Source organism: Mustela lutreola, chromosome 11 (genome assembly GCF_030435805.1).
Source record: "Mustela lutreola isolate mMusLut2 chromosome 11, mMusLut2.pri, whole genome shotgun sequence".
Classification (NCBI taxonomy): Eukaryota; Metazoa; Chordata; class Mammalia; order Carnivora; family Mustelidae; genus Mustela; species Mustela lutreola.
This window is the reverse complement of record NC_081300.1, coordinates 13,908,015-13,931,690: the sequence shown is the minus strand read 5'-3', so window position 1 is coordinate 13,931,690 and position 23,676 is coordinate 13,908,015. Positions and strand designations below refer to the sequence as shown.

The following is a 23,676-nucleotide window of genomic DNA, read 5'->3' as shown; positions in this document are numbered from 1 at the left end:
TCTAACAATTTCTTTTTCTTTTTTCAGTTGTTATACCACACTTGCATAAGTTAGCCTTGGTGAACAATTTACAAATTGTGGATTCTAAAAGACTGGATATTGCTACTCATCTTTTTGAAGCCTACAGTGCACTTTCATGTTGTTGTATCCTTGCTTTATTAACATGTATCTATATTTATATAACCATTCTTACAGTGAACTTCTGTTGTTAAAGTTTGAAAGGTAATATTTTTTTCTTCAACTTACATAATGGTTATAGAAAATTAAAATTTGGTTTGACTTGCCCCACCGCGTATTCAAGCCACTCCTAATTTTAAAAGATGATTTTAAATCCTCTGTGCTTATATGTTCTATAATTTTGAAACACTGACAAAAGTTTGATCTATGTTAATTGGCAATGTAACTGAGCAAGAAATGAGTTATAGCTGAAGCTTCTCTTAATCAAAAGGAAGGAAGCATTGTATGTGTTCTGGCATTTAGGTTTTTCAGTGAATGTTTAACCATCTGTATCCTGTGAAATGCTGTGGAGAGATATCACTCTCCATAGCGTGGAGGTACAGTGCCGACATGGCTGATCACCTCCAGTGACGGTAAACTCAAAGATCATCTAACCCATGTCAACCACTACATTTTATTAATGATTAAACTTCAATGATTAAACTAAAGCTTAAAGCCATTAGTGACTTCTTCTGTTTTTTATAGTTGAAAGCAAAACTGTGACTAGAACAAAGAACTTGAGCTGTCCTGTTACATGTTCTCTTTACTATCCTTGACCTAGTAAAATAAAACGAAGAAGGAAGTAAAGATAAAGATGGGCAGAGTGAGCGCCAGCTTCTCTGCTTTCCCATTAAAAGGCAGGCGAGGTCAAGAAAGAGGAAATAAGAGATTGAAAAAGGAGTGAAAGGCTGAATATGCAAACAGAACTATAAAAGTACAGGCTAGCAACATACTCAGAGAATTCTGATTGTAACAGAAAAAATTACAGTAGAGAGAGGTTCCTAGGAGAAAACAGAGGACAAAGGAAGGTTCAGGATTAATACTTATTGTTCCATATTATTATATACCAGTTTGAGGTGATAAGTCAAGTGAACAAGTAATTTTAAATGAAATATATATGTCCCAAAATACCACTGATTGGCACTGGATTCTTGACTGGAACATTCTATCTAGTGGGAGGTCTTAATTTGAACAAATTAAGTAGGGAAAGTAGAAACATAGAGCTGTTAAGGAGCTATTTGTCCTTTGGGATATGTTAAAACTTGAGGTTGGATGAGTAGTTGAGAGCATTTTATTTTTAGGAAATGACTATAGATTACCTGTTCATGTGGATGATGTAAACTGTGTTTTTTATAATACAGATTATAAAGTGGCAGAGACACCATATTTTGGCAATTTTGTACTTCAACTATCCATATATCTTCTCTAAGTTTATTTCTACTAAAAGGAGAACTTACTATTATTCTTGATTTATCTTGTTGGCATTTTCTACTTAGAGAAGCTAGAGGAAGCAAAAAGAGGAAGTGATATTCCGAACTGGCGAGGAAGAACTCTTTACGAATGGAGAAGTAACGAGACTCTTTCAAGAACGTAATAATGGCATGTCAAAGTTTGTATTCCAAAGCAAGAAAATACTGCTATGCTTATAATTTCCCTAGACTTTGTGAAAATAGATGTTTAGAAACTGAAGCAAAAAGTTATGTATATCCTTGTTTTTTTTTTTTGTTTTTTTTTTTTTTTTTTTTTTTAAAGATTTTATTTATTTATTTGACAGAGAGAAATCACAAGTAGACGGAGAGGCAGGCAGAGAGAGAGAGAGGGAAGCAGGCTCCCCGCCGAGCAGAGAGCCCGATGCGGGACTCGATCCCAGGAGCCTGAGATCATGACCTGAGCCGAAGGCAGCGGCTTAACCCACTGAGCCACCCAGGCGCCCCTATGTATATCCTTGTATAGCACAGAGTTTCTAAAGGAATATGCCTCAAGGGAAACTGGAAAGTCAAAAGATAAAAAATTGTAGCTATAAAACCAGATATTCCAAGTAGGCAAGGCAGTGGCTTCTAAAGCACATAGAATCTGTATAGAAAGAATATTATTGTGTGTTTAAGTGTGCTCACAATAAAGAATAAATATAATTAAGTCTTTACACCAATACAGTAAAGGGAAGAACATCTGAACAATAGACCCACTTCAGTTACTTAAAGTGTTAGTTCTTCATGAGTCATAACGTATACTTTTGTCAACAGAGTGCAGTATGGCCACAATAAAATCACATTGTTCTGTGATCCAAATCTGTTCTGAGGTTCCATTGAATTCTGAGCTGATAGAGCACAAGAATATTCCTTTCAACACTGACATCATACTTTAATAAGGACATGGAAAAACTATAGCTTTTAACATTAAGTATAGTAATAAGTAAAAAAGTCATGTTTTTAAAAATTCAAAGGATTTAGAAATGTTTAACCCAAAGAAGAGCTAGCTTGGGGATGAAAAAATAATTCAAAAAAATTATTTTAAATGCTGTTACGTAGAAGCAAGTTTAGGCACACTGTGTAACTCAGGTATAGAGCTAACACTAATAAGAAGGTTACAAAGAGTCTGATTTTATAAGAAAAACTTTCTGGGGGCGCCTGTGTGATTCAGTCAGTTAAGCATACACCTCTTGATTTCGGCTTGGGTCATGATCTCATGGGTCACAGAAGCCCTGTTGGTCTCTGTGCTCAGCACAGAGTCTGCTTCTCTCTATCCCCCTCTCCTTCTGTCCCTCTGTGCGCTTTCTCTCTCTAGAATAAATTAGTCAATCTTTAAAAAATTCTTTAAGAAAAACTTTCAAATTTAGCTATTTAAAAATGGAGTGATCTAAACTATGAATGTCCTGTCATTATTAGCAGCTAGAGGGTTTTTGGCCATCATTCACAGATGAGATAGGGTAACATAATATCAGATAGGATAAAATGACCTCTTTAAGTTTCCAACCCTTAAGAAAGATTGTGTGATGCCACAGGGAAAAGGTATAAACGAACAGTGAGTAGAAAGAGGAGGAGATGAAACTATTTACCTCCAAATAAGGCCATCTACAGCTTCTTAATCCATGCCCATATTTCTGTAGATCAGACTCTTTTTTGAGAGAGTGAAAGAGTGTGAGCCAGGTAGGGGAGTGGTGCAGAGGGAGGAGAGAGAAGCTTAAGGAGGCCCCACAGCCAGTGGAGAGCCCAATGTGAGGCTTGGCTTCATAACCCTGAGTAGATTGGTTTCATGATCATGATCTGAGCCGAAGTCGAGTCAGTGGCTTAACCAACTGAGCCATCCAGGCACTCCAGTCAGACTCTTAACTCCTAATTGAAGGGTCCCTCACAGTTACATGTTGGTGGTGCTTTCCCAAGATCTAGAGAACAAGACTACATAGCCATTATGTTGCAGCCCTCTCTAGGACTATAGGGATTAGTTCAACCAAATGATGTCTATATTTTTAGTCCTTCTAAATAATAAGTCACTCATAGGAGTCTTATTTACAAATAGTATTCAAAATTGTATTTGTTTTATGTTTATTTAGGTCATAAATACATATTTTTTTCCAAGATTTTATGTATTTGAGAGAGAGAGTGAGAGCAAACGAGCACAGGCTGTGAGAGAGGGAGAAGCAGAAGGAAACTCCCCACTGAGCAGGGATCCCAATGCATGGTTCCATCCCAGAGCCCTGGGATCATGACCTGAGCCAAAGGCAGACACTTAACTGACTGAGCCACCTAGGCGCCCTGGTCGTAACTGCACTTTTAAGGCAGAAGTTATATATTATTACTGATTTTTTTAAATTAATGAAATTCATTATAGCTTCTTTTTCAAAAAGACTAGTTAACTCATCTTTATAAGGGAACTCACTTACCTGCATTTTTCACTTTAATATGGTATATAGAACACTAAATAAGAATTGTTTTTAAATGGCTAACAACTATGATAAGCTAAGAATGTGCTGTGAATAAACAAAGGGAATTGTTTTCTTGAGAAATATACCTGCTTTCTTCATCCCTCTGAATGTCAGGATAATCAACTAAAATTCTGAAGTGACCACCAAATACAACTAGTACTAAACCTATGTTATTATAGTAAAAGTTCTCTTATCCAATTCAGTTAGGACCAACAGTAGACCAGTTTAATAGGATGGTTAAAGCAGGAAATCAAGAAAATGGTTTATATAACTTACTTTAACTTAAAATACATAATCTTTCCTTTACCAAACTTTGGATGTGGGACTGAGGTCTTTCTTTTGTGTGAGTCTGCTTCCTAGACTTAAATATTATCTTCGTTAGATAAACCCCACCCATAATATAATTGTGCTTTTCAGATTAAGTTTCTTTAAAGAGGATTCAGAAACATTTTAAATACTGGATATAGACCTTTTTTAGTTTTTTTATCTTTTTCCTAATCTTTTACAGTTGTTTTACCCAGACATAATTAAATAGCACCATTTTAAGCAACTGGCTTTTACCAGTTCTTTTAAACTTTTCAACTTAGTTGTCATGGAAACATTAGTTTTCTTACTTTTCGTACTCATTTAAGCATCCAACTAAATTACGCGATTTAATTTTTACACTTACCGCATGCATTTACATAATGTAATTAAATTATGTAGTGTTACAATAATGAAGACCACTGACATAAAAGGATTTGTGGGGTTAAACACAATTGACTCTTGGTAAGTGATTAACTCAACAAATGAGAATCATGCTTGAGGGAGACCTGTTTGCTCTAAGTGATCTGCATGCCTTAGGCATCATTTTTATTATTTTGTTGTTCTTTTGTACATACCAGTTTGGTTTTTAATTCCCTTAACTGCCTCTCTCAAGTCATTTCAGAGGATTTAATGGTTAATCACTTTTTACCTGGCCTCAGATGTTTACGGACTGACATGGAACATCTTTCTCCAGAGCATGAGGTAAGCCTCCATGATGATTAAGCCACTGTGATGATCTGTGCCAACTTCATATGTTTTACTGTCTCCTCTACAGACTTGCATTCTTTATGTGAGGCACGATTATGATACGCTGTGCTTAATTCTTTTAAATCTAGTTTTTTTAAATCATTTTACAGCTTTACTTACTGGTTAGGAGATCTTGGAAAACTCCATTAACATCTTTGATCCTTTGTTTAATTCTGTATAGTTGGGATTACATGATGTCATTCACTGAATGTAATTAGAATCTAATGAGCTAATGTACATGAAATGCTTTTTAATCTGTAAAATGCTAATGCAATTGGATCTCTGACCATTAACTTTCTTAGAAGCCAAGTTTGCATTTTCTGTCTCACATTTCCTTATAACTCTTTTATTCTGTTTGTCTTCTCGTTTCCTCCAAAACCATTTATCATTTATTTCCTATTCTGTATTTTCACCCTGTTTTATCTACCCATTATCATGGTAGGGGTTTGTTTGTTTGTTTGTTTGTTTTTTCTGTTTTTCCAGCTTTTTACAGAGGAAGCTTAGATTATTTGCTTTTAAACTTTTCTTTTCCGAATTTAAGGCTCTTTGTATTCCTTTAGCCACATCCTGTGCATTTGCTACATTGTATCTTTATTATCATTCAGTTCAAATTGGATTCTCATTTCTGTCATTAATTGATCCATGGGTTTTGTTTAATAAGGTAAATTGAGATTTAATTCTCCTATGTTTTTATCAGTTTTTTGTGGTCTGCTTCTTCTGTTAGCTCTTAAAATACCTATTAAAATTATGATTGGGAATTACCTTTTTCTCCGTGTAGTTTTTTCAATCTTTGCTTGGTATATTTGTTGGTGCCTTCTATCAGGTTGAGGAGGCTCCTTTTACTGTCAGCTGGTTGATGTTTTATCATGAAGGAGTCTAGAATATTGTCAGATGGTTTTTTTCTTCCTTAGTTGAGAAGATTACGTGGTTGTTTCTTTTAATCTCTTGATTCATTGTTTTACACTAATGGATTCTTAGACATTAAATCAACCTTTGGATTCTTAAAATAAATCTACAATAAATTCTTACAATAAATAACATTTAGTTATGGTGCATAATTCCTTTTATATGAAGTTGAATTTGGTTTGCTAGCATTTTGTTGAGGATTTTTGCATCCAAGATGAAGGCTAAGCCTGCAGGACAGAAGAGACAATATAAGCCATATTTCACCACTCCTTTAGGGTCGATTGCACTGAAAGTAGGAGTGGTTAAAAGTTGTTCAAAGGATCAGACTCCCAGATTCCCTTTCTGACTTTGGTAGAATTCTGGAACTTTACTTTCTGAACTTGGGTTATATCACATGTAGCTGAGAACAGGAATGAGTGCTGTAACGAGAAGGGGGAAATTAAGTGAAGGCATAATGATGGGAAACTTTGTTACCTTTCCCCTTCTTGGGTCCAAAAATGCTGGTAGTCGGGATTATTCCCATAGGGGAAGAAGATAGAAAGTTTGTTTGTGCCCAATTTACCTTAAAGTGAAGTTACTCATGCATGAAGAAAATTGTAATCAGCACTTTAGTGCTCCAGTCTTTAGTGGACATTCCAGGACCACCAACCATTTGAGGAAAACCCTCTAACATCAAAGAGATGAAAACATACATGCAAGAAAGAGGGTACTGGAGGAAACAGACAATTCTGGGAACAGAAGAAAAAGTACAAAAAACTTCCCCCAAACACAAGAAAGCAGAAACTAACTAAACAAACAAAATCTATAATCTGTGAGATGAGAGAGTGGAAAATCAGAAAAGATTCAAAGAGGATTAATTTAGATCTAACATGCATATGACAAAAGTCTCATTTAGTAACCAAAGTCCTTACTGTCATCTGCAAGGCAGTCTAAGCCCTGGCTCCCTCTCCCTGCACATCTCAGACCTCATCTTCTACCCTCTCCTTTGCTCACTATGGGCCCACCAGTCTGGCCTCCTTTCCTAGAATGTGATAGGTGTACTCTCACCCAGATGGAGCCTTTGCTCAGCCTTTTCCTGGTGTCTAAAACACTTGTTCCTTCATCTCCTTCATGCTTTTCCTTAAATGTCATTTCCATGAAGACTGCTGGGGATACCTCCATGTAAATTGTAACATTCTTCACCTCGGCCTCCTAGCACCCTATGTTTTATTCAATACTCTTTCCAAAGCCCTCTCACCTTCTAATATACTACATAACTTGCCTATTTTTTATATTTATTTTCAAGAAAAAGCTCTCCGTAAGGTGGGAATGCTCTCTGTTTTGTTTGTGCATTCTTTGTATCTAAAAAAGTGCCTGGCACATAGTAGATGACAGTAAATATTTGTTGTTTAGTGACCTCCATGCCCGAACATGGGCCAGGAATATTCAGGAAGACATTCAGTTTCTGGTGTGGTTACCAGCTTAGAGGAGCAGCTTAGATCCCTCCACCCTTTCCATCACTCACTCAGTCTTCCTGAAAAAATGATGTTAACTCTTAGGTGCCCATTGTATTCCCAGTTACACTTTAGTAACCACAGACCTATACCTGGTCCCTGCTTTAGACATTAAAATAGAGCATCTTACTATTTGCAACGTGGAGAAAGCAAAGCAGCTTTTACTGGGAAAAATGTGTGTGATCATGGAATAAATATATGTTAAATGTATAGATGTACACCAATTTTATTTTTACCATTAGATGGTAGGAAAAACTAAGGGAGAATTGAAGTCAGAGTTAGGAAGGTTAGTGAAAATCAGAATCAGTTATTAGGTTATATGATTGAGGTCCTTTTTTATTTTTAAGATTTTATTTATTTATTAGAGAGAGAGAGAGAGATCACAAGTAAAGAGGCAGGCAGAGAGGGAGGGAAGCAGGCTCCCTGCTTGCACCAGAGAGCCTGGTGCAAGACTTGATCCCAGGACCCTGAGATCATAAATGAACCAAAGGCAGAGGCTTAACCCACTGAGCAACCCAGACGCCCCTGATTAAGGTCTTTTAAAACTATTTCTGCACGTAATGTAGCAATCTAATGTGAATTTCTTTAACAAAGTGACTGCTAAAACTTGACACTTTTAATTAACACTAGTTTGTGGTAATACTAAAAGTTAAATTAAAAAGTTTAGATTAAATAATAGTATTTCACTAAAGTCATTTTTTTTTTTTAAATCAGGTCATTTTAAGTTCCATGATAAAAGAGTGTGAACAAAAAGTAGAGAACAAGACCGTCCAAGAGCCTCAAGGGTAAGACATTAATTTTCTTTTTAAGACTTTATATTGACCTTAATTTCTCTATCTAAATTTTCTGTAGATGGGTATGGTGTTTTATTTTGTGTTACCCTTTAGTCACTTTTGGAAGGTAAGAAAATTATTTAAATCAGTGGTTATCAAATGCTAGTTTATAAACCATGTATCAGAATTATCTGGGGAATTTAAAATTTTCATCTCTACCCCATGCTCTGTGCCATCCTCTCAACAGTCTGATTCAGCCAGGGATCTGTATGTTTAAAAGCTAAAAACAATGGGATAGGTAGCCGGATTTGGAATCACTGGTCAAAATAGTGTCTTAGAAATTTATGACAAGAATTATAAGGTGTAACTTGATTCACTGCGTAAAGGATTGTAAACTCATGAATGTTCTCCTAACCAAACCAACTTGAATTCGAAGATTCATTGAAGTTAAAATACAAGCATAAATGTGGAAGAGTAAAGGTGGGCATTCAGGAGAGGAAGTAATTTACAGATAGACTGTGTGTACTCTTACCTCTTATTCATGTAACCTTGAGCAGTTAATCTTAAATGGACTCTGTTAGGCATAAAAAGCTCAAAGGTTTTTCCTTTATTAAGATGACTACTAGGAATAAGGTGTCATCCTATCAGGCTAGGTACCCAGACACACACTTACCTCCTCACACCCCCAACTTCTTCCACACACACGTACATATACAGTTTTTTATTTCTTACTGTGTGTCAGAGCCCTTTCTTGAGCCTCCTGGGATATTAGGAACTTTCCTACCATTGTAGCCATGGAGAGTTAAAAAACAGTAAAAGTACTTTGATAGACTTCAATTCTGAACACATAATCTATAAAATTAATGCCAAAGCAAATGCTTCTGTTCATTTGTCATACATTTAGTGTTAAGATTATCTGGTGCCTTATCAGTTGAAAATGTAAAAAGTTTGGGTACAAAATTAAGAAGAAGTATATGTGAAATGCATTCTAAATGAAATTTCATTAATTAGCATGCAGAAATTAAGAAAAAGAAAAATACCTTCATAACTTCCCAAGACTGCTTCAGTTATATGAACGTCCTTTTAAAAAAGTTTATTTTTATAATTATATTTTCCCATTATTCAAAACTTCTATATTATTTTTTTAAACTTTTAGATAATTGCAAATAAGCACAGAATAAATTATGCAGTGAATTCCCATGTGTTCATCCCTCAGCTTCAGTAATTATCAACTCATGGTCAATTTCATTTCATCCATCCCCCTCCTATATTCTGGTATGCATTTCTGAAAGACCAATGCTATTTTTAGAAACATAAACATAATGTCACTAAAACCAAAATAACTACTTCTTAATATTATCAGTTATCTGGCCTGTGTTCAAATTTCTGATTGTTTTATAAATGTTGTTAGCAATTTGTTGTTGTTTTTTTTTCCTTTACAGTCTCTTTCTTTGAGTCAGGATCCAGAATTCCATTCATTGCAACTAATTGACATGTCTCTTCAGTCTCTTTTAATCAGTAGGTTCCCCTTCTGTCTCGTTTTTTTCTTCATGTACTTATTGAAGAAATTGAGTCTTTGTTCTGTAGAGGTCCGCACAGTCTGAATTTGGCCGATTGCATTTCCCTCTTGTTGTTTTAACATATTCCTCTGTATTTCCTAAATAAATTTGGTGGTTGGGTCTAGATCTAGAGGCTTCATCATATTCAGTGCATATTTCTTTATTTTGCAAGACTGCTTCGTAGGAGGAGGTGTGTTTTCATCGTGAGAGAGACAGTGTCTACTTCTCTCTTTGTTTCAGTGGTATTAGCATCTGTTAATGATCAGTACCTGGCTCTACTAATTGATTAACTGTTACTAAATATATTACTCTAATTCTGTCATTCCTTCTTCATTTGTGAGCTAGAATACTTCAGGGAAGAAACCTTCCCCCATATGTATTACAATTACCCGGTGATACAGTTTTTTATAGTAAAGGCAAGGTAAATGTTCATTCTTTCACTTTACTTGCCAGTTTTCTAAAATAATGAATTGATTCATCTTCTGATGGTGACTGGTTAGTCACATTTGCTCAAGTATCATAAACTCATGTATTTTCAAATACCTGATACAATTCAGTGTATTGTACTTAGTATCTTTTGATGTCCAAAGTATCCCATCTTTGGCCATTGTAAGGCTTCTCAAGTTGACTTCCCAAGCCCTTTCGACATCAATTTGTAAAATGGAATGGTATGGAGGGAGAGAGAAACATTCTAGGATATAAATAGTTTTGCAGATCAGTCAGGTATAAGAGGTTCTGCAGACGCAGAATAAGAAACGGCAACTGGTTTGATATGAGTTACAAAAGAAAGATCTGAGATTTCCTTGAAAACTTGCAGGAAAGGGATAATATTACCTTACAAGGCAGCCCATTTTTTTTTTAAAACAATTCTATTTTTTACAGATTACTCTTATCCTAAGTTAGTCTCCCTTCCTATTACTTTTCCTCTCTAAAATGGGTTTCATCATCTGGCAGAGAGATGGGGGGTTGTTACAGACCCCTTTGTAAAACTGATAAAAATGTAAACTTTCTTTTCAGAAAAAAATGCTGTAATGTAATGGTTCTCTGTTGGAAAGCTTTGTGTAAAGTAGGTGCCTGTATCCTTTATACCGTATGGAAAGAATCAGAATAACTGGGTTTAGGACAAGACATCTGTATTTTCAGTACTTCTCTGGGTGACTATGATGTATATTAGTAGAGCTATACAAATATATACAGCTATGCAGATATATATTTAAATCTAATATTTTACATGTTTAACATTGGTATCTGTTAAGTCTTCTGAATTTACTCTTCTCCAGACTGAACATCCCAGACGCTTTAACATCTTTGTTGCCCTCTGGTTAGACTATCATTAAAACTTGATAATACTCGGGGCACCTGAGTGGCTCAGTCATTAAGCGGTTCCCTTTGGCTTAGGTCATGATCCCAGGGTCCTGGGATGGAGTACCTCATCAGACTCCCTGCTCAGCGGGAAGGCTGCTTCTCGCTCTCCCACTCCCCCTGCTTGTGTTCCCTCTCTTGCTGTGTCTCTCTCTATCAAATAAATAAATAAAATCTTAAAAAAAAAAAAACCAAAAACTTGATAATACTCAAGTATTATCTGACCCATGCATCCTATTTTTCTCAATGCAAACTAAAATCATACCTTTCAGCTTACAGTATTGTTCTACAGAAAGAAAACAAAACTGTAAACTTGGTACATTAAGGAAAGGCATTAGAGAAAATCTAGGACGTGAACTGGGATTTAAAGATTGTTTAGGCACCAGATAGAAAGGAAGAGATAAGTTAAAAATGTTTTGAACACAAACTTAGCAGGCTTGACGTAGGGGGATCTAGAAATTGAACGTTAATTGTTGGTTAAACACACACACACACACACACACACACACGAATAGATTGCTGTGTTTCTTGAATGCCAAGCACAATTTATCTTGTAGGTAGTAAGTAGCCATTGAAGATTTGTGAAAAGGGATAGGATATGAAGAAGTGATTATTTCAGAAGTTAATCTGATCATGCAAGAAGACCAGATCTAAGACTTGGTATAATTCAGTTGGAAGGTATTATCGGTGGAAATAAAAATAAATGATAGATGTTTCATAGAATAAAATCAGAGGATTTGATGATTGGTTTTATTTATTTTTTAAGTTTAATTTATTTAATCCCTACACCCAGTGTGAGGCTCCAACTCATGACCCCAAGACCAAGAGTCCCGTGCTTTCTGACTGAGCCAGCCAGGCACTCCTGCTGATGTGTTTTAAATAGAAGACAGGGAGCCATTATATTCACTGTTGGGAGGAAAGGAAAATGTTAAAACCACTAACAAGGAAATAAAAACAGTGGATCATTTCTAAAGTTTGGAGGTAAAAAAGCTTCATGTTAGCTTATCAAAAAAACAATAGTAACCGGACACTTTTTCCAAACTCCTTATGGAGATGATACTTGAAACTTCAAGAGAAAGTTTCAATAGTGAGTTTTGTAATTGAAGAACCAGGAGCCAAATGCCGAAACTTATGGAGGATTACTTTGTGGGAAGAGAATGCAGCAGGAGACAAGTAGAGACAAGGGATTGGCCAGGTTGGTGTACTGGCAGAAGAGCTGTGGGAAGAGATTTTAAAGATGGAGTCATGGTCTGGCATTTAACTTAGTAATTCACAGCGCACACCTTTAAGGACTAAGAAAACCAGAAGCGCTTGACGGCAGCACGTACTTCATCTCTAGTTTCCCTGGACAGGTCCCGGGCTCCTGCACCTCGCCATTCACTGCCCTTGACATGGTCAAACATATTCTCTCCTTTGGTCCTGCAAATGCAATGGGCAAATACAGTTTGCAGCAGTAATTGCAATCTGTATTTTTCAGTTTAAGAAATTGAATCAGAGTAATCTAAAGCATATTGGCCAAGGCTACAGGGCCAGCAAACTGGGTTTATTGTTGGATCACTGGAAAATTGCACTTGATCACTGTTTTGTTTGGTATTATGATAAATTAGCAATCTTTAGTAGTTATTTAGGTGTGTTTACTCCCTATACAGAAGGTTGTTCAAAAAGAAAGAAGAAATGGATTTTAAATTGTTGATTGAAACTAATGCAAGTGGCAGTTGAGGACATTGTGCCCTGTCCTCCCAAAAGTAATGTCATAGGATTGTTATCAGAACAGTTTGTAAAACCTCACTGTGATTTAATATACTCATTTGTGAAAATAGGGATAATATCTATCTTCCAGGGTTGCTATAAGAATTAAACGAAGTGATGGTGATGAGAAGAAGAGTAACTACTCATAGTTACAGCATGTTATTACGTGCCTGGCACTACTAATAAGCACTATGTGCACTTGTATAATTCTTAATAGACCTGTGAGGTAGGTAATAGACTTATCTCCATTTTACAGATGAGATCAAATAACTTGCCCAGGGTCACAAAGCTGCCAAATGACAGAGCCAAGATGCAGTCTCACTGCAGACTTGCTTCTAACCTCTACACTATACTGTTTCCTTTAATATAAACAGTGAATGTGAAGCAGAAAACCTAGTATGGTCCATAAAAACTCCTGTCTGTAAATACTAGCTTCCCCTTTGTGATACCAGCTCAGAATGTATTTATTAACATTATTACTACTGAAGAAATGAAAAAAATGGATATTCTAGTTTTTTAATTGCTTTACTTGAATTTTAAAATTTCTTTCCTAGCTCAATGTCAATTGCTGCAAGCTTAGTGAGTGAAGATACAAAGACCAAGTTTTTGAACAAAATGGGCCAGTTGACAACATCAGGTGCCATGTTGGCCAATGTGTTTCAGAGAAAGAAGTAAAAGCAGGAAGGAAGCCCCAGTAGACACTAAGATGGACTCAAGCAGACTGGTTCCTTGTACTTGAAGTACTTGCCTTTTTTATTTCCTTGTTTTATGTTCTTGCATTATAATTTTATCCTAACCTCCAAAGATATTTGCACTGCTTTTGATTATTGCTGTATATCTGTTAATTTTGGAGTTATAACTGTGGTGATTAGAAAATTGGGTTTATAGTCTGTACCAAGTTTCTCTTCTATGTTCTTGTCTTTTGGAATAATTTTTTTTTTACATATATATATACATATATATATATAGTGAAGAGTTGTTTTTTTTTAATTTTTGGATGGGATATTAGCAAATCTGTATTATACACTAAGCTATTACAATGGTACTTAAAATAATGTAAATTTGAAGTCATTGTTATAAAGTAATAAAAGTGGAGATTACTTAAGTATTTAAATTATGAAAGAATAATGCAGACTTTTTATTGTTTCTTAACTGACTAGAAAGAGCCACCAGCATTACTCTGTGCCTTTTGGACTTCAGTTTTTGTGTCTGTAGGAATTGTGTGCATTCCATTCACACAGTATTTTATAATGCTGTGATGAATTTGAGTTACAGATCCTACAGAAAGTAGATTATAATGAAACCTTCCACATTTCAGAGCTCTCATGAATATTCTTTAAGTGCTATTCAAACCTCCCCAGCACTTACATGCATATAATGGACTTACCTGAGGAAAGACAGCACATAAACACGGTGGGGGGGGGGGGGCGGGGGTAGTAACCAAGGTGAATTTTGAAAACTGATATGTAGTAGATTTAAATACTCAAAAGTAAACGTAGGTAAGAAGAGCTAATAATTGTGAAATTCTTCCCCAAATTTAAGTACACAGGAAAATATGGTTTGAATTTGAAATTTAACACTGACTTACATGAAATATTTTATTTAAAATATTTTCTAATGATTTTGATTTCAGAGATTATCTTTTCATTCTGTTTGTTACAGAGAAGTACCGAAAAGTTAAGGACATTTGGGGGCTGCTTTTTTCCCTCTAAACTCAAACTGACATTAGCTAAATTACTGTTGGTTAGTTAACACCTTGTCCCTTACAGTCAGTGACTATTCTTGTGTTTGATATATATTACATAGAGTCTTAAGTCAGTGTACAGCTCCACTGGAATTGGACAGTTGTCTCTGCAGTAATGCAACTTGAAGTAGAAAGAGTGGGACTGGACATAGAAGGGGATGATTGGTTTGAGGGGGTAATGTGAGGCCTTTTTGAAAAATGAATATTTTGGTAAAGAGAATTCTTGTTTGAGCACAGTTGATACATATAGGCGATTCTCGTGTTTGTTGTATAAACTGTTTTAATACACTTGGAACATAGTTGGATTACATTCACTTCTGGAAAAGATAGCTTACCACACAGTCAAGCTTATAAAATGAGTTGCCATAAACAAAGCCATTTAAAAAGTTCATTCTGAAATTATTTCTTTTACCTGTAGTGACACAATTGTTAAAATTAGTCTTTCAGAAACTGTTGGATTCTAGGCATTCCTGAGAAATTGAAAGTGGCTACCTTTCATGTCAAAATTGTTGATCTATTATAAATAAAATGTTTTTGCATATTTGTTTTTGTTTTGTTTCTGGCTATGTGTATTTATTTTCATTTTGAAGCACTATATATTCTGTATCCAAGCAAAAGGAAATGAGAAGGAATGTATTCATTGAAATGTACTGTTATTTAAGGAATATAATTTATATAAATTACCTATTTAATTTACTTTTACTAAAAGAAGATTGCTGCTCTAAAATGAATATATTTCAGAGACAGTTTAAAGGAACTGTTATGGTTCTCATTTGCTTTGAAATGCAGTAAAATAAATATATTCGTTACCAAATGTATGAATATAAATATTTTTATTGTGATAATTTTTATCAGTTTGTGAATCCATTTGTCTAAATGCTAGTGTTTTCTTTAAAAGGCAGCATCTAGTAAGATACACAGTATATTTCAAGGGAGTCTCCCTTATTATGCTGTTAAGCATCTTAATGTCAGTAAGACTTCATGTTTATTTTCACAATGATTTTTAAGGCAAACTATGATTCTTTAAAGACCAGATAGACTAACCATACTAATCACTGAAACTGAGTGTGTTCTTCCAAAACAGGCCTTAAAATTCCCAAACTCACTCTTTTTACACAGAAATAAAAACAGTACAGATTTAAATATTTGACTTAACAAAAAACTAAGTGTGCAAAGTAAACTTGATTTAAAGCTAATTTGAAATTATGCCTGTGTTTCTAAAGCAAGCCAGAAATTAAAAATTGTCAGAAACCCAGAAATGCCATAGCTAGCAATTTTGCTGAATTACTCCAAGAACTATGCTTGAATGATAGCAGTATCTAACTTTATATGTGGATGTCCTTGACTTCATTTGTTTGCACCAGTCACCCCTTTTGAAAGATTGCTTTGCTAAACACCAAACAGACTTGCAGCCTGAATGAAATTGTAAATAATTTTAATAGAGTCTCGATTCAAGTTGCTATCTAATTCCTTCTTTAACAGGAAAGAAATACTGGTTCAAATAAATAGTCTCTGATAGAGTTTGGGGAGATGAAATGGCTATGTATTGATTTGTCTTGTCATGATCCCAATTTTTAAAATAACCTATTTTAGACCATTTTTTGAACTTTAAGGACAGGACTATCTCCAGACATCACCTTGTTGATCTTTGAACTGTGAGAGCTAACTACAGTGAACATTGTGTGCTAGTTACCAATTCCTTAACTATTTTTGTATAAAGAATGTATGTTTGAAGAGTTTTGTAATTAGCAATTCTAATTCCGAAAATTCTCCAGATTGGCTAGGTCATAAAATTCCAACTTTGTCTTGGATGTTAACTCTTTTATAAGCAAACTATGAAATAAATTTAGCTTTTCATATGAATAGATATGTGTTTGAAAGTTCTCATGTAACTTTACAGTATGCTTGTTTTCATTACTATTTTATTTCAGTATGTTTAAAAAATAATAGATTAAAGGTGTTTGCTAGTAATAAAAAATAATGTATCTGGTAGATTTCTGAATCTTGGCAAAATAATTGTATTTTAGGCTATTTTCACACTACAGATGGATGTTCTGCATGCATTTCATCTATGGAATTTGCACTCTAGTCACAATCTCTGAGTGGCACATCAGTCTTCCGGATTTTCCTATTAGAACTAACTACAGGAAACTTTGCCTTCTTTATAGTTTACTTTGTTTGCATGTTTAAGAAAAATCTTTAAAAATTCCTGTTCACTGTAAGACCACACCAGTCATAAAGTACATAATAGATAATGAACTCAACACAATATAAGCTATAATATATAACTATACTATATATAGTATATGTATATTATATGTAATATATAAATATATATTTTTAAAGTGATAATATATAAATAATTTTGATGATATATAAATATTTCCTTTGGTTCAGGGTGGTGACAGATGTAAATTATTTACTTTCCTTAAGAGTCTTCAGTAATAGCTGTAAAATTCTGTCCAAAGCATATCTATATTGAAAAGTATATTATTGGGGTGCCTGGGTGGCTCAGTTGTTAAGCGTCTGCCTTGGACTCAGGTCATGATCCCTAGGTCCTGGGATCAAGCCCCACATCGGGCTCCCTCCTTGTCAGGAAGCCTGTTTCTCCCTCTTCCACTTCCCCTGCTTGTGTTCCCTCTCGCTGTATCTCTGTCAAATAAATAAATAAAATTTAAAAAAAAAAGAAAGAAAGAAAAGTATATTACTATTTTAATATCCTTTTAATACATTAAAGACTAATCCATTATATTTATTTCAGTTAGATCATTGCATGAATAGATTCCTTGAGGGATTTCAATGTAGTAAAATTTATGTTGGCTTTAAGCTGGCATTTTGTGTTATATGTAATAGATATTAAATTTTTCATCAGTGATTGTTATTTAGGGTTATCATTTGTTGACAATCTACATTTCAAAATTTTTATGGGCACCTGGGTGGCTCAGATGGTTAAGCTTCTGACTTTGGCTCAGGTCATGAGCTCCAGGTTCTGGGATCGAGCCCCATGTCCAACTCCCAGCTCAGCAGGGAGTCTGTTTCTCCTTCTGCCTCTGCCTCCGATGCATGTGCTCTCTCCTTGTCTCTCAAATGAATAAATAAACTCTTAAAATAAATTTAAAAATAAAATTTTTAAAAACTATTCTTACTGGAAAAACAACCTCTTTTTAAATTGTTGGCATTTCCAACCTTAAGATATTTTTAGGATATGCATTTTCAATGAAGCTGAAAATGTTATAAGTATCTTATGTAACATATATATTGCTAAGTAAATATAATGATTTCTCAGTGACTTTACAGTTTTAAAGATGCTTTATCTACATTTATGATAATTGACAATTCTTTAAATTTTTAGCTTCCTCTATTCATAAATCTCCCTGTTATGTATTAAGTATTGAACCTAAGGTGAATGCTTTTCATAATGTAAATCATTTCCTAATTTCATTTTTATATGAATTTTATAAATATCATTTCCTTTTTAGTAAGTTCTTTTTTGTCTTAGAATCAAAAAGCATGGAAATAATAACATGCTCTCTATTCCTTATAGGACTTAAGGACTTACGCAATAGTAAACCTGAAAGTATGTTAGCACTTAGTATCAGGAAAGTTCAAATTGGATTTAAAATAAGCCCCTGAATAACTAAGGCATAGGTAACTGTGTATAACCTCCTCCCCCATACTTCTGTTTTCTAGTAAGTGTATAGGTTACCGTGACATGCATCATTTACCTAAAATTGCAGTAGAAGGCAGAAACCACTTTTGATTGTTAATTTTGCCTACTTTAACCATTCCAAGAGTTTCCAACCTAGTGAAGACTGGTAAGGTAATTTTACTTTTTGCTTACCAAAACTTGAAATTAATTTTTTTCAAAAGCCTAATAAGTAAATTAGTCCAATAAATTAATTTGTATTACATTATTTAGATTTTATAAAATATTTTATTTACCCTTTGCAACTTCACTCATGTCTTTTGGTATATATTTGATTCTTATAGTAATTTACAGATTTCTTTGGTATGTTATTTGAAGTTCCTTATAACTAAACTTTTCATACTAAGGGAAGAAAAATAAGAACTGCCATTTCTTGAAAATAATTGGTTCCTAGTGTTATCTAAGAGAAGGAAACTCTTCAGTTAACCATTGATCATTGATTTCAAAAGTCAGAATCTGGTTTCTTGAAAACATTACGAAAGTTTTCACATCTTAGGAGGTAAATGCTGCAAACCAAATTTGGAGACCGTTTTGTTCTGTCATACTACTGAAGGCACGGTGTTGTAGTGTAATAATCCTCAAGAAAATCATGGAGAGGCAACAGACTAGAAATGGATAAATCTCCTGATTTTCAAAAATGAGAAGCCAAAAGATAAGAAAAAATATGGACTACCATTCTAAATCTATATAAAGCCTCTTCACGTTGGCCTTTTCGGACTACTCAGTCCAAAGTAACCCCTATAATTCATTCCTTAAGCTCTCCCTGTTTTCTTTCTTTCATAATTATTCTTCTTAGTACTCATTTTCTTATTTTTTATTGTCTGTCTCTTTCACTAGACTCAGCTCCATGAGAGAGAATGTTGTCTATCCTTTTCAACCAATATGTCTCCGGTATTTGAAGAATGCCTGGTGTATGATAAGTACTCAACATTAACTGAATGGAGTAATGAATTGTGAGCTTGATACCAATTCCATGCAAGTTTGCCAATTAGATTAAAAGGATGAGACCCCCAGAACAGGATCAATTTACTGAGCCTACATGCCAAACTAACCTACAGTCCTTTTCATAGAGCTATTATATGTTGTGGATCAGGAGGATTGTGTAGTCTTGTGCATATTTTGACCTCAGCAAAATATTTGACTTTGTTCCTCATAATGTCCTTATTTATATCCAAGGTAGAATATATGGAATAAATAAAAGTGCAAAAAAGAATTGTGCCATGTGTGTATGGTCTAAAAAGCTCTGCAGAGTTTATATTCATATCTGGCTCTCTGCGCAGCACCTCTTAACCAACAAACCTCACCAAGTCTTCCAAGTGATCTGTCAGTGTAGAGAAGCCATCCCTTTTTAAAGATTGTAAAGTCATTCACCATTCAGCATACATCTGTGGAGGACGTGTTTTGTGCTAAGCATGAACGAGACTGACAAGACAGCTTAACAGCCGGACGAGGAAACAAACAGGTTGAGAAAGTAGGGCTGAGGAAGACGTACGTTAGGGGGGATTATCTTTATGGTTTGCTTTGAAGACATCTGTGAGGTAACATTTTACCTGAAAACCAGGAAGAATAGGCTTTGAACATGTTTTCACATAAAAAAAAAAGAGCAGTATGTGCACAGGCAATGAGATGAGAAACAGTGTTGTGTTCAAGGAATTGGGGGAAAAAATTACCAATATGGTTGAGACACTATCAAAAGATGAAGTTGGAGATGGATATAGCCAGATCATAGAGAGCTTTGTACACTATGATTAAAAGTTAGAAAGGGGAGCCTTTGAATAGTTGAAAAGTAATTGAATAGTAGAATGGCTTAATCCAATTTATATTGGATATACTTGTGCTTTGTAAGATGCTTTTGAAAAGGAGATGAGTAGAGGCTGAAGGCAGAAGCTATTGAAATGCAGTAACCTAAGCAAGAGAGGATGGCAGCCTGAGCGAAAATGGAGGGAAAGCATCAGATCTCCAACATAGTTGGAAGCAGAACTGGCCTGACAGTTTGAGTGTGAAGAGGGAAGGAAAGGGGTAAACCCAACATGTTGCTGAGATTTCTGACTGCAGTAACAGAATAAAATAATGGGTGATGACAATAGTGAGGAAGTAAAGAACAAGTTTGGGGGGTTAATTTACATTTTTGTTCTAGATAGGTTAAATTAAAGATACCTGAGCACTACCTATGGAAATGTTAAGGAAGAAGTTAGTTATCTAATGAACTATTGGGACTTCATCAAAATCAAAAGCTTTTGCACCGCAAAGGAAACACTCAACAAAACCAAAAGACAGCTGACAGAATGGGAGAAGATATTTGCAAACGACATATCAGATAAAGGGCTACTATCCAAAATCTATAAAGAACTTATCAAACTCAACACCCAAAGAACAAATAATCCAATCAAGAAATGGGCAGAGGACATGAACAGACATTTCTGCAAAGAAGACATCCAGATGGCCAACAGACACATGAAAAAGTGCTCCCCATCACTCGGCATCAGGAAAATACAAATCAAAACCACAATGAGATATCACCTCACACCAGTCAGAATGGCTAAAATTAACAATTCAGGAAATGACAGATGTTGGCGAGGATACAGAGAAAGGGGAACCCTCCTACACTGTTGGTGGAAATGCAAGCCGGTACAACCACTCTGGAAAACAGCATGGAAGTTCCTCAAAAAGTCGAAAATAGAGCTACCCTGCGACCCAGCAATCACACTACTGGGTTTTTACCCTAAAGATACAAATGTAGGGATCCGAAGGGGCACGTGCACCCAAATGTTTATAACAGCAATGTCTACAATAGCCAAACTATGGAAAGAACCTAGATGTCTATCAACAGATGAATGGATAAAGAAGATGTGGTGTGTGTGTACACACACACACACACACACACACACACACAATGGAATACTATGCAGCCATCAAAAGAAATGAAATCTTGGCATTTGCAATGACGTGGATGGAAGTAGAGCGTATTATGCTGAGCAAAATAAGTCAATCAGAGAAAGGCAATTATCATATAATCTCCCTGATACGGAGAATTTGAGAGACAATGTGGGGGGCTTGAGGGGTAAGGAAGGAAAAAATGAAACAAGATGAGATCAGGAGGGAGACAAACCATAAGAGACTCTTAATCTCACAAAACAAACTGAAGGTTGCTGGGAGGAAGCGGGTAGGAAGAGGGTGGTTGGGTTATGAACATTGGGGAGGGTATGTACAGTGGTGAGTGCTGTGAAGTGTGTAAATCTGGCAATTCACAGACCTGTACCCCTGGGGCTAATAATACATTAAATGTTAATTTTAAAAAAAAATTTTTTAAGTTAAATGGATCTCAGGCTAGACTATGGAGTCATCAATATTTGGATAAAGCCATGGGGCTATATGAGATGGCCTGGGGAGAGAGGAACCGTGGAGAAGAGGATCCAAATCTGAACCCTGGGGCACTCCCCATATTTCAAAATCCAACAGAGCAAGAACTACTACTAAAAGAATTGGAAGGAGCATACAGTGAGATAGGAGGGAAACCAAGAGAGTGGTTTCATGGAAGCAAAGAACCTTTTTTTTTTTTTTTAAGATTTTATTTATTTATTTGACAGAGATCACAAGTAGGCAGAGAGGCAGGCAGAGAGAGAGAGGAGGAAGCAGGCTCCCTGCTGAGCAGAGAGCCCGATGCGAGGCTCGATCCCAGAACCCTGAGATCATGACCTGAGCGGAAGGCAGAGGCTTAACCCACTGAGACACCCAGGCGCCCCAGCAAAGAACCTTCTAAGGAGGGTCAGTTTCTACTCACAGGTAGAGATGAGGATGGATCTGAAACCCACTGGAAGATAACCTCAACAGTAGTTTCAGTGCATTGATGAGAATGCAAACCTGATTGGAGTGGGTGAAAGACTGTGACTAGAGATGACAGCTCTTTTAAGACATTTAAGGGAGCAGAGCTATGGCAGGTAGGAAATAACAGGAGGCCATTTTAGGGTATTTTTAGTCTTATTTTGTAATAGGAGAAATCAGATCATGTTCACGAATGAGAATAAGCCAGTAAAATGAAAGATGATGATGATGCAGCAGCAGTAACAAGCAAAAATTGTGCAACCAAAGTCCTTGGGAAGGCGAGAGAGGTTGAGATTCAGAGAACAAATGGAGGGACTGGCCTTCATTATAATAGGGGTGAAGGCAGAGAAAAGATGCACGTGGAGGTGATTGGGTAGATTTAGTGGTGGGAAGATTAGGGGGTTTCCACTTAATTCCTTCTGTTTTCTCAGTGAAGTATGAAGCATGGAAATCAACTGGGCTGGCATATGGAAAGTGTTAAATGTTTGAGGAGAAAGAAGGTAGACATGGTTGTCTCTGTGAATGGCAGGATGAATTACTGAGGGAATCGCAGAATTGCTAAGCAATTTTGAAAGCCCATTTGAGAACAGTAATTGTGAATTTAAAGAGAGCTAGTTAACACAATGAATTCTTTTTCTCCAGCCAGGAGCAACTCAAGAGCAGGTGTGAAATATCAGAGAAGTATAAATAGGGCTGGGTTTTTCTAGACGCTTAAGAGGAGAAGAAAGGACAAGGACTTTAAAGCTGCTTGTGAAGTAATGGTTATAGCGATGGACCATAGAATCCCAACCGGAGAAGGGGAGAAAGGAAATACTGGAATGAGGGGGGAAACGAATAATCCGAGGGATGGGTCCCAATAAAATGTTAAAAATACGTTTTAGTGAAAATATTCAAGTAGGTGAACTGGAAAGATACTTCTTTGGGGAGTAAAAATAAAAAGCAAATAAGATATCTGTCCTACCTCCAGGCTGCAAGCTACAGAAGATTTTGAGAACAAAGATGAAACGCCTCCACTCTGAAGCTTAGCCGGAAGGTGGTGTCTTAGGGCGAGCCAGGATTCAATTACACTTGACCCTTGAACAACATGTGCTTGAACTGCACAAGTCCACTTATACGTGGAATTCTTTTACAGTCTAGAGCTGTAAATGTATTTTTTCTTCCTTATGATTTTCTTAATAACATTGTTTTTTTTCATTAGCTTACTATATTGTAAGAATATGGCATATTATACATGCAACATACAAAATGTGTGTCGGTCAACTGTTTATGTTATTGGTAAGGCTTTAGTGGGCTCAATAGTGGGCTGTTAGTAGTTACGTTTAAGGGAAGTCAAAAGTTATATGCAGATTTTTGACTGTGTGGGGTCTGTTCATGAGACATACTGGTCTATAGTTTTCTTATAACGTGTATGTCTAGTTTTAGTATTAGGGTAATGCTGGTCTCAGAGAATGAGTTAAGTATTCTCTCAGTTTCTATCTTCTGAAAGACCGCAGAAAATTGGTATAATATCTTTCTTAAATTTTGATAAGAATTTATCAGTGAACACATCTGGACCTAGTGCTTTCTATTTTGAAAAGTTCTTAATATTTT

At 35.6% G+C, this 23,676-nt stretch overlaps 1 protein-coding gene across 7 annotated transcripts in view; it reads left to right on the top strand.

The window, feature by feature from the left end:
• The window catches only part of RELCH (RAB11 binding and LisH domain, coiled-coil and HEAT repeat containing), a 105,804-nt gene extending 86,331 nt beyond the window's left edge, over positions 1-19,473 (top strand). For 4 of the 7 annotated variants that reach the window (XM_059140567.1, XM_059140565.1, XM_059140564.1 and 1 more), the window contains 4 exons: positions 28-144; positions 4,839-4,927; positions 8,086-8,156; positions 13,369-15,102. In XM_059140567.1, the coding sequence (XP_058996550.1) occupies positions 28-144; positions 4,839-4,927; positions 8,086-8,156; positions 13,369-13,489 (398 nt within the window). In that variant the 3' untranslated portion in view covers positions 13,490-15,102. Of the gene's footprint in view, positions 1-27; positions 223-1,493; positions 1,705-4,838; positions 4,928-8,085; positions 8,157-13,368; positions 15,103-19,101 lie in introns of those variants that run through there. The other 3 variants (XM_059140566.1, XM_059140568.1, XM_059140570.1) reach the window with 3 other exon arrangements.
• Positions 19,474-23,676: the final 4,203 nt, after the last annotated feature.